This window comes from Eptesicus fuscus, chromosome 21 (assembly GCF_027574615.1).
Source record: "Eptesicus fuscus isolate TK198812 chromosome 21, DD_ASM_mEF_20220401, whole genome shotgun sequence".
Taxonomy (NCBI): Eukaryota; Metazoa; Chordata; class Mammalia; order Chiroptera; family Vespertilionidae; genus Eptesicus; species Eptesicus fuscus.
In genome coordinates, this window is record NC_072493.1 from 49,732,268 (window position 1) to 49,744,487 (window position 12,220).

Consider the following 12,220-nt stretch of genomic DNA (forward strand, 5'->3'; position numbering starts at 1 on the left):
GTGTGAATTAGGGCTCTAACCTTTCCTCAGAAGAACATACTAGAAGAGAGAGGACAGCAGTGAGGGCAGGAAGAAGAAGTCATGTAGGTGATGAGGCAACTGGTAGGGTCTGCACTGAGGCCTGAGCCTGAGGGATGCGGGCATCGCCCGGCCCCGGAGCTGGGCCAGGGCCCTGAGTAGCCTGAGCCCCTGGGTCCTGGTGGTGGGTGCCAGGCCCTCAACACGCCTTTAGTTTCCACAGGTCCTTGCAGGTTCGGAGCTGCTTAGGGAACTGGGTGGTAGAGCTGATTTCCGGGCCTCATACTCTTGTGGCCTCGGAGGTAGTGGGGTTCTGGGATCGTACAGCCACTCTTCTACACCTGGAACCTGGGGACCTTGATGAGACACCAAGCCCAGAATTCTAAGTCCAGGTCTAGGGTCCTATGAATGGTCCCTGTTATTGGCAACCAGTAGAATGGGATTGAGAGGATTTTCCAGGCATAGGTTCCTATGTGTGCAAAGGCTCTGAGTGAAGATGGAGCTCATTCAGAAACCCGACGGTGTCCCTTTTCCCCCCCTTGTAATTAGGAAATGGTAACAGTGGGACAGGAGTCAGGTCTTGAGAGTTTTTTGACAACTTGGAAGTGTGTTCTGTAGGTGATGGGAGAAATGGAGGGAAATCTTATTAGAATTCCTGTGGCTGAAGCGTGATGAAATATAGATGGGATGGAGGCGGTAGAAATACTAGGATGGAAGCTGCTCTGATAATCTTGATGAATTTGATGATAACTGGCCTATGATGGTGGTTGTGGAGCTGAATTAAGCAGTTGAATTCTGCGTTAGTGTTTTAGGTGTGGCCACCTGGATTACCTAATTTGGAGGTAGAGAGAGAGGTAAGAGTCAGGGATGATGTGAAGGTTTGCATTTGGCAGCGGGAGGTATGTAAGGACCATCAGCTGAGATGCAGATATTCCTATTAGGAACTGTAATGTTATTTGGGGATACCAAAACTTCTATATTTTACCTGTTAGGGTTTCTGACAATTCAGGGAGCAGTTCATGAGACTCTGAAGTTCTGAGGAGCCGATCAGAATAAAAACTTCTCTAAAATGTTGTTGGGGATGTAGGGACCAGGTTGGGGTGTAGATTATTTTCTTTCTCTTAATTGGAGACCAAAGAGTGAGTCAAACAAGATGAGACTGCAGCTGTTGCCTCTTGTTAAACACACACCAGCATAGTGTTGTGAGCCTTAGTCTGGGGTGTTGTCGTCAGTCTGGCTGACTTGCTGAGTGGCATGAATGGGCATCTGTGAGCCTCACTGGGCATGGGCTAGCTGGCCTTAGGTGATGGGACTTGAGTGCTGAAGGCTGTGACTGGTGAAGGGAGATCAGGTGCAGCACCAGTGGAGTTGGCGTCTGGATATCTGAGATCTGATGTGGTTCTCAGTAACTGAGGTTGAAGGAAAACTCAATCAGGGAGGGAGGCCTTCATAGCAGGACTCACAGCTGCTTCAATGAGTGTGGACTCTCAGAGTTGGTGTAGGACTTAATCCTGTTTGATTTTGACAAGCAGTCACTACACAACACATGCTGAGTAATGAGAAGGAAGTCAAGGAGATCACCATGGAGGCTGTGGGATTGCAGGTGTGAGATAGGTGTGGGAGAAAGAGTGATGTGCCCTTGGAGTAGTCATGTGTCTTCATAGTTAAAGAGCCCTGACATTGATATAAGAGGGAATTAAGGTTGAGTCCATCTTTGGTGATGTCTGGAAATATGATATGGTGAATGTCAGATGAATTTCTGTAAAGAGGGCATGTTGTGGTGGTACATTCCTGGTCCAGAGCTTCATGTGAACACCTGCCTGTTGTTGTTGAGGGCTGTTGCAGTGATCAATAGGAATGAGAAAGCATACATCTGTGTCTTCTGGGCTTGAAAGTATCCATTGGCATGGAGAGGGGCGAAGGGTAAGAGAGAAATACATTATAGAGGTGATGGGGTGGAATTTTGGAAAAGAATATGGTTAGGAAATAAATTGCTCATCACAGGACATTTGTGTTATCTTTGATGTTATGCCTCTGGAAAATGCAGCTGTGTGAGAGAAGTGTGGTTTAAAGAACTATGTGCAGGAATTAGTGCAAAGTGATGGCCTCAGCATCCTGGGATTGGGTACAAAAGGTTGAACAATGATACCATAACCTTGTGATACCCTGAATCTGGGAACAACAAGGCGATTGCCTGTCAAACACAGTGTCAGGTCACTCACAGTCTCCTCATGGACACCATCTCTCCCTCCCCTATGTTCATGACACCCACTGTATTGAAATGGGGTGTTGTTGTTTTTTGTACATGTGAGTTCCAGAGAAGAGGTAACATCTACAAGATTATTTGCCCTTATTGTTGGGTGAATACACAGCATCAACTGGAACAGAAGGAGAGAATGACTTTGATGGGACCAAGGCCTGGTATCTTTTCTGATGAGAGGAGTTGAGGGAGCAGATGAATGTGGATGTTGCGGAGCATTATGAACATAAGATTCTAGGAGAGGAACTAATCATGGACTGAACTGTGCCAATTGTGACAGGAGATGAACTTTGAGGACGTGGCCATCGCCTTCTCTGAGGAGGAGTGGGAGATCCTTGATGAGGCTCAGAGGCTTCTGTACTGCAAGATGATGGTAGAAGTTTTTGCCCTGGTCTCATCTGTAGGTAAGACCTTCACATCTCTCCTAGTGTCCTGAGGTGACGTCCTCTCTTCCTTTCTTCTCAGATGTAGCTCCCACAGCCAGACAGACCATGGGCTGTACTTGTTTTCTCCATTGTCTTGTTAAATGTGCTGTGGCTGCGAGTGCTGAGTAATTTGGAGAGACCTGAGCAAAGGACTCCATGATATCCCTCACACTCATAGCCTCTGATAGGGCAGGAAGTGTCTGGGAGTCATGATTGTTGCAAACATCCTAATAGGACCAGCTTGCACTTTCTTTCTCTCTGGGAGGGTGTCTATTTCCACATCCATGGCTTCCACTTCTGCACCATTCCTCCAGCTAAAGGCTCTTTGTGACTGCCTGTGCCAGGTGGTGGTCTTTACTTGCATGAACCATGGGCGGTTCTTGAAAGACCTCCTTCCATTGTTTGTAATATTCTGTCCCTGAATACTACTGCATGCTGTCTAGCTCGGGGTCAGTGCTGTCTACTCACCTCTGTTGTCTTCCAATGAAATTCAGAATATTTGTGTTCTATGTGCTTATACAGTAGAAGGTTCAAGAAGAACCCTGTTTTTTTCACAGGGTGAATATGCAGATGATCTAAAGGGTTGCCTGGCCCTCTGGAGTTGCAACTGGGGGGAGGTGTGACATAAGGGTGGTGTTTGGATCATACCAAGAAAGTGCTCATATCCAACAAGTTTAGGTTGAGGTGCCACTGGCTTCAGCTCATTTCTACCTTTTCATTCCTATGATTGACACTTCCCTGACTTATCTTTTAATCTTTGCCTTCCTGGTTTCTGGCTATCTTCACCATTTTGCCCCATTACCATCACCTGTTCCTCTGAACTGTTCTATCTGCAGTATTTTCTATTTTTAAATATATTATTTTTTTGATTTTTACAGAGAGAAAGGGAGAGGGATAGAAAGTTAGAAACATTAATCAGCTATTTCCTGCACACCCCCTACTGGGGATGTGCTAACAACCAAGATATATGCCCTTGACTGAAATCGAACTTGGAGCCCTTCAGTCTGCAGGCCAATGCTGTATCCACTGAGCCAAACCAGTTAGGGCTGCAGTATTTTTAAATATTGACATGAATATGTGTTATGAGGTGCACAGAAGTGTTTCACTAGATCCTGACACAAGCTTCTTCTTTCTTGAATTTTACGTGGAATAAGATGTAGCCAACCTTCTGCACAGCTGGCCCATGTCACCAGCAGACAAGCCCTGTTGAACACTGTTAGCAGACACATGAGCAGATGATCCAGCTTCTGTTCCATGTGGTGCTTGCCATGGTTGTTTCATATTTTGTTTGAGGTCTTCCCTGTATGGTGATCTTCAGAGGCCCAGATATTCACAGCAGCATCTTATCAATATTTCCTTCAGATATTTTACTGAAAGGCAATTGCATGGAACCAACATGTTATGTGTGACACACTTTTGTAATGGGACTTCTCCCTGTCACCACAGTCGACATTCTTTTCATCACCATTTTTGTGTTTTCAGGTTGTGGGCATAAAACGGATGATGCGGAGGCCTGTTCTGAGCAGAGTGTATCTGTACAAGGGGAGTCACAGGTCAGTGCTTCTAAGAAAGCTCCAGCAACCCAGAGGACCCATCTCTGCGGGAGGTGTTTCTCTGTGTTCAAAGATATTCTGCACCTGACTGAGTCACAAGCAGCAGACTTTGAGCAGAAAGCCTTCTTCACTAATGCATGTGTGAGAGACTTCTGTTTTGGTGCAAACCCTCCCCATCAACAGAGGGAAGCCAGTGGAGAGAAGCCCTGGAAAGGAGCTGTGGACAGGGCCTCATTTGTGACAAAGTACAGCTTCTCCTTGTCAGGGCTGCGTTCAACCAGTAGGGAGGTTGGGGGAGACTTCCCAGCCATCTCAGAGCTTCTCCAGCACCAGGCCCCTCTCAACACTGAGGAGCCACACAGTGGCAGTGAGATTTCAGAGGAATTTCTCAATAGAAAAAGGCATCAGCAATGGGATGAATGTGACAAAGCTGCCAGCCACAACCAGAACCTTGTTCAACATCAGGGCGTCAGCTTTGGAGAAGTGAAGTATGAGCATAATACATGTGAGAAAGTTTTCAGATATACCTTTAACCTCAATAGACCTAGGAGAGTTCACACTGGAGAAAAGTCCTATTGGTGTACTGACTGTGGGAAGCTATTCAATCAAAGGTCTTCCCTCACTAACCACCACAGAGTTCACACTGGAGAAAAACCATATAAGTGTAGCGAATGTGGGAAATCTTTTAAGCAGAAGAGTTATCGCCTTATCCACCACAGAGTTCACACTGGAGAAAAACCATATAAGTGTAGCGAATGTGGGAAATCTTTTAAGCAGAAGAGTCATATCCTTATCCACCACAGAGTTCACACTGGAGAAAAACCATATAAGTGTAGTGAATGTGGGAAATCTTTTAGGCAAAACCATCACCTCCTCATCCACCAGAGAGTTCACACTGGAGAAAAACCATATCAGTGTAGTGACTGTGGAAAGTGCTTCAGTGACAAATCTAGCCTCATTAAACACTACAGAATTCACACTGGAGAAAAACCTTATGAGTGCAGTGAATGTGGGAAGTCCTTTCATCAAAGTTCTCACCTCACTAAACACCACAGAGTCCACACTGGAGAAAAACCATATACGTGTAGTGAATGTGGGAAATCTTTTAAACAGAAGAGTTATCTCCTTATCCACCACAGAGTTCACACTGGAGAAAAACCTTACAAATGTAGTGAATGTGGGAAATCTTTTAGGCAAAACCATCACCTCCTCATCCACCAGAGAGTTCACACTGGAGAGAAACTGTATGAGTGTAGTGAAGGTGGGAAGTCCTTCAGCACAAGCTCTACTCTCATTCGACACCTCAGAGTTCACACTGGAAAAGGGCCTTATGAGTGTATTGAATGCAGGACATCTTTTTGCTACAAATATTTCCTTGTTCAACACTTGAGAGAACACACTGGAGAAAAGCTTTAATTGTGCAGGGTATGTTTTACTTTCTCACTGAGAATAACAACAACAGAGGAGAAGCGTTTACCCCCATTTACCTGAATGCAAACCCGTTTTTCAGAACATACACTCTGCTAGATGACTCCTAAGTTTCAGGTATAAGTGACACTTTCAAAAACTGGATCCCACTTGCTAATCTACTCAGGACTACAACGGGGTTTATGTCATTGGAAGAATTTGTGTGAAGATATTTCACTCCTACCTCCTGCCTCACCTTAAGAGTTTGCATCAGTCAAAACCCCTGCTTACTCTGGGGTTGTGTTTGAAAAAATTATGAATATTCTGAGCTCCTGGATGAATCTTCATTCCTTTATTTCTGACCAGAGACTTGACCTGGGCAAGGTTTTGTCCAGAGCCCACTTCCTCCACCAGGAAGTGCTACCTCTTTCAGGGACATTGTGGGTCTCACATAGGCTGTGATGAAGTGTTTCATGTTCCAATTCATCAGCCTGCAAACCTCTTGCTGTCCTCTGCTCTGGTTTATGATCTTTATGTAAGGTAGTTTTTTCTTGAGTACCTTTCATTTTGTTGGTTTTATTCTCTCCCTGCCATGATTGAAAGGAAAGTTTTGTTCTTTCAGCATGGACAGGTGAACACTATGGTGTGATCTCAAACTTACTGTGCTTTGGAAGGCACAACTTGATGCCAGAAAATCACTCTTTGTTCAATATTGGCTGATTTTGCATTGCGGACCAAGGCCTTGAGAGAAAGTGTGCATGGCTTTGTGGTTCTAATGTGCTGTCTGGTGCCTCTTATTGTAGAGGTCAATGGTCACCCTGAACAGGTGGCCTTTATTGTGCTCCTGTGAACAATATGAATTACATTCTCTGTTCGCACTATGTATTACATAACTGTCAGTAATGTTTTGTGGATCTACACTCCAAACACTCTAAAGAGGCCATGTGTCATGATGTATGAGGTTTCATAGGCTGGTGTCATTTGTTGTAAGACTCTGAGGTGGAATTAGTTTGGGACATAAACAGTGTTTTCATAGTCAAGGCAGACACTGCTGTTAAAACAGATAGGAAGTGCCTCTTCTGGACAGAAATCCAAACATTTCGTGTCCTGTGGCTTATATGATCTGTGAGAACTTTCTGAGGACCTCCATCACTATTTCCTGTAGCTGGCGTCACTAGCAGAGAAAATAATCTCACCGATTTTTGAGTTGCCCTGGCCCCTTAGGGTGTTCATCTCAAGGCTGTTGCTCAACCGGCAAGACCTCAGAGCTAGAGGAAGGAGAATGCTGTAATCAGTCCCGGGATGTGTCTTTTGTAACCAGCCAGCATTCCTGTTGGTTCCAATGGCAATAGTCTTCCAACGTGACAACATTTGCTGACACTGTGCTATTTGGTGAGCTCTGACCTAGAGATAAAGCTGAAACTGTCACATGTGACACAAACCACCTGTAACTCACACACAGGGTGGGGCAATAACGTGCTTACAGTTGTATGTTTGGAAAATACAGAGATTATTCTTTTTGAAAAGATATTTAGAAAATAATTTTATTCTTTTTTGGGGGGAGAGGAAGAGTAAGAGGCTCGAAGGGAGATATAAACACAGATCTGCTGCCTCCCGCACGCCAAAACGGAAATCCATTTGGGGATGTTCACTGACCGGGAATCAAACCAGAGACCTGTCAGTAAATGGGATCACACCCAACCAACTGAGGACACTATCCGGGGCAGAGTTTATTCCTATTTATTATTAATTAATGTATTATTTTCCATACCAACAACTCCATACCTTCTTTTGCCACACCCTCTATTTTCCTACGGCCCACTTAAAATCTCGTTCAGCCTTTCTTCGCCCTCCATGTACTCAGGAATTTTCCAGTCATTACAATAGAATAGTTCATGCTGTTCATAATTTTGAACTATTTGAAATCTAGTTTTGTTTGTTTGTTTTGTTACAAATACCGGTTTCCTCCATGCCATACAGTCATTTTGAGATTTAATACAAATGCTTGTGTGAAGAGTTATTTTTTTTATTTCTGAGTGGTACGGTATTCTGTGAATAAGCAGTTTATTAATTGATCTATGTTTTTTGTTATTTCCAAGTTTAGGGTATTATCCATAACTCTTCTGGGAATATTTGCATTCAATTCTCTGTATAGACATATGTTTTACTTAACACACTGTTGTGTAGGTGAATGTTTTACATTTAAGATATGCAGAACTGTGAGTCAAAATGGTCATTCCCTTTGGCTTACCACTAACCCACAGTAAATAAAAATCCCAAATTTTCTGCTACTCTGTAAGGACATACAATGGTTAATCATTTAGAATATTAACCCCAGAAATGCAGATAATATTATCTTGTTCTTGTTTTTATTCCATCTACCAAGGAATACTTTATGGTGAACATTTTTAATACATTCTTTGCACTGTATTTATCCGTTTTGTGAATATGTCTGCTGAGAATCTTTTTCAAATTGTTTTAATAAATTTATTATTTTAACCTAAGGAGGACTGTGCAGCATTTAAGAAATCTGCTTAAATATCCCTCATTCCTCAGTGACTCAAGTGACTCCTTTGCCATATGGAACCATTGGGTTTGAATCCTGAAGGGAAATTGTTTTATTCATTTTTAATGCTATGTACAACTGAGGCAATATTATACCATATACTTAAAATATAATCTGCATTGTGAAAGTTCAGAGCCACTCTTAAGTCTAAGCATTTATTAATACATTAAGTGAAGTGTAGGTTTGTGGTATCTGTCAATTCCCTTGCATAAATACTCTCACCATGATCAGCTTTAAACTGCCAAAGAGAGATAGCAGTGAATATGCACATGATAAGATATTTCAGTAGCTCATCCTTGTATTTTATTTCCAACATACTGATGCAGTTGCAACAAACATGCTCCAGAGCTTCCATAATAACACAGTAAAACATTTGGAACCCCTCAATTTTTAAACCTTTTTTAAAGTTTCATTTAAGTACAACTCATATAAATCATATATTCAAAAGATATTTTTATTGATTTCAGGGAAGGTAAATATGTTCTTCCCTGACCTCCAGGCTGAGCCCCTTCTGTCCAGCTCATCCAGCCTTTGTTGTCCCCCTGGGGGTCTCGTCTCAGGCCTCAGGGATGGATGAAGTGAAGGGTCAGTTCATGGAACCTTAGGCTGGGGAAATGTGGGCACTTGGGGAAGACTCTGATGTCAGAAAGGACTTATCGAGTGTGGAGGTGCTGTTCTGGCAGGATCTAGACCTTCGAGGAGGAGGGGCGGATCCTGGTTTCCTGGAAATGAATAAATGGGTGGGTGCATATAAGGGAGAGCTAAAGGGAACGTTCCTAGGCTCCTGAGTCCCATTCACAAATAAGGAACTGGAAGCCCCTGAAGAGGGCTGGGGGTCCTTTGGGTTCCTAATCCCTGGAGAGCAGGTCACCCCTTCCCATGGGAAATCTCGGCTCACACCTAATAGAGGAAGGTGCCTGGGCTGCTCTGAGCATCACTCCCAGACCTCCAATGTCTGGTCATCTGCTGAGTGTGCATGGTCACCTGGTAACACTGGGGCAGGAGACAGAACAGGCTCAGTGCTCTCTGCAGTGGGGATGGGAAAACATGAAGGGACCACATTTAGCTCAGGTTCCTGCACGGGATGAACGGAAACCACAGGATCACCATGGAAGTTAATGTCAGCGTTTTTCCAATCAGCCCCACCTGATGGCGCACTCACCTGGGCACTGCAAATGACGAAGAGGCTTGGAGGCAGGGTAGTGACAGCTGTGACTATAAGAGAACATGGAGGCTGGAATGCTTGGGGTCCAGTAACCTTCGCAGTCAACTCTCTTAACATGTGGTCTTCACGCCACCACAGAGGGGCACCCAGGCAGCAGGGATTTACCCAGATTAACCCTCAGCAGTGGGTTCTGAGTTTTCTGCCAATGACATCTGACCAAACTCCTTTTTCTGAAGCTCACTCGGATGAATCTTGGGTTTGGGGCAGCTGGGGGACAACGTCTCGGTGGATGAGGAGGAAGCAAACCACCCTGACTGACTTCCACTCTCATTTCCTACCAGTCCCCACTCCTCTCCGTTGTCCCTGAGCAGCCCCAAAGGAGGCTGGCACCATGGGGTCGCCTTACTGGGGCCCATCAAGTAGGTCAGGTTCTGCTACTGACCCTGATGTTGGCTGCAGCCAGTGATATGCTTTGACCAATGAAATGAGTTTGGAGTCAAGCCTGTCACCTCCAACAGAAGAGTCTGGGACCAGTGAGATGGCCGCCCTCTCTGTCCATCTCTGAGAATACCCAGCAGGAACCTACATGTGGGCTGCTCCTTTATCCTGATTCCAGGAGAACCAGGGTGTTCATGTGCTATGAACAAGAAAGATTCCTTCTTTACTGTAAGCCACTAAAGCTTTTGTGCTGATTGTTACCCATTATAACATCCAGCTGGTCCTAATGGTAACCCATCCCCTATTCTATGCTCTAGGAGGCAGCAGAGCCGAACATTAGAAGCCAGAGCTCTGTTAGAGACACATGGGTTTGACTTCCAGCCCTGCCTTTATTAACTACAATGACTCAATTTACTGTATATTGAGTCTCTGAGCCTGGATTTCCTCCCCATAAAATAGATGGTTAAACCATCTCAGGTTGAAAAGAGGATTAAATGAAATAATAATGCAGGTAAAGCATTGAATCCAGGGCCTGGCCCCTCCAGTAAACGTTCAGTAACTGTTAGCTCCTTTAGGTCACAATGTGTACTGACCACAGACATATAGACAGTGTGGGAACTGTCATTGCATTGACCTAGGTATTTTTTCAAATTTTCATTTTAAACAAATAGGATAGGATCGTGTATATTTTCTCATAGCCTCCTTTTTCTCTTAATAATGTCATATTTTGATGTTAAAAAAAAATCCAGGCTGAACTGGCTCCGTTTGTTGAGCTTAGTCCCAAGCGCAGAAAGATTGCTGGTTCAGTTCTTATTTGAGGGCACCTGCATCCAAATTAGAAATCCAGGTGGTTATGGGCTGCATCCCATCAGGGGTCATGTAGGAGGCAGCCATTCTCTCCTTCTTCTCTGTGTAAAAGTCAATTAATATCCCTTTACATATATTTATCCAGTTAGATTTGTAGTCTTCAGGAATAATAGAAATAACACTTGTCACCCGAGGGAGCATTCTAAGTGTTCTGGAATCTGAAATAATGTTTCCAAACAAGAATTGTTTTATAGACAACACTCCCCAGGAACCTGTGACAGATCCTAAAACCTAAAGTTGTCAGTTCGCAGTGCCACTTGGACGCCCCAGAACAATATTCGCAATGGGCAGTGAGTGACTGGGATCCTAGTGCCCCATGTGAGGCTAGATTGCTACATTACCCAAAGGGCCATGCGCTAAGGAAGGCTGGGTTTATCCAATGAAAGCCCAGGAGAGGCACATTATCCCTGTGCTCAATGGTTGGAGCTTGACTTCCAGCATCTTTCTCCTGGTGGTGAATTTGACCTTTGCAGTGTGTTCACAGAATCTGAGGCTCCAGTGCTGGGTCACGAGGCATCAGAGGCAGTGTCCCTGCAGTGCAGTTGTGTGTCTGAGGCAGGTTGAGTCACAAAGGCTGCGATTGAGTCCTCCATGCCTCCAAAACTACTTTCTGCTTCCAGAGTCCACCCGGCCTCCCCTCATTCACCCTCCAGGCTCGAGTGTGGGTGCCTGTCCCGTCCTGCAGCCCACATCTCAGCGCTGCCAGAACAGTGAGTTGCTTGGGGTGCTACATGGTGTGACTGGGTGGGAGAGGGTGACAGGCTGAGAAGCCACCGTGTGACGCCTTGGTGGTGTTACTGAGGAGGGAGGATTGGCGAAACCCAGTCTGTTTTATGTCTAAAGGCAACAAAGAAAATGAAGCAAAGTTTTGTGTGAGGAGTTTTAGTTCATTTTCAGGAAGCTGCAGCCATCAATGGCTGTGAACCAAAGAGGGACAAAGTGTGAGTTAGGGCTCTAACCTTTTCTCAAAACTTCTCAGAGGAAGAACATACTAGAAGAGAGAGGATAGCAGTGAGGGGCAGGAAGGAGAAATCCTGTATATGATAAGGTATCTTGTAGGGTCTGCACTGAGGCCTGAGCCTGAAGGATGCAGGCATCACCCGGCCCCGGAGCTGGGCAAGGTAACCGAGCAGCCTGAGCTCCTGGGTCCTGGCGGTGGGTGCCAGGCTCTCAACACGCTTTTAGTTCCCACAGGTTCCTGCAGGTGTAGAGCCGCTTAGGGGACTGGGTTATAGAGCTGATTTCAGGGCCTCTCACACTTGTGGCCTCTGACGTAGTGGGGTCCTCGTATCGTACAGCCACTCTTCCAGCCCTGGGACCTGGGGACCTTGATGAGACACCAAGCCCAGAATTCTAAGTCCAGGTCTAGGGTCCTATGAATGGTCCCTGTTGTTGGAATCCAGTGGAATGGAATGTGAGAGGATTTTCCAGGCATAGGTTCCTATGTGTGCAAAGGCTCTGAGTGAAGATGGAGCTCATTCAGAAACCCTATCATATCCCTTTTTTTCTTTTAATTAGGAA

The 12,220-nt window shown here is 45.0% G+C and overlaps 1 protein-coding gene across 1 annotated transcript; it reads left to right on the forward strand.

The window, feature by feature from the left end:
* Positions 1 to 2,561: 2,561 nt before the first annotated feature.
* LOC129147562 (zinc finger protein OZF-like) lies at positions 2,562 to 5,672 on the forward strand. The gene is made up of 2 exons (XM_054710104.1): positions 2,562 to 2,682; positions 4,522 to 5,672. The coding sequence occupies exons 1-2, from the start codon at positions 2,562 to 2,564 to the stop codon at positions 5,670 to 5,672; spliced, it is 1,272 nt and encodes a 423-aa protein (XP_054566079.1).
* The last annotated feature ends 6,548 nt before the right edge of the window (positions 5,673 to 12,220 follow it).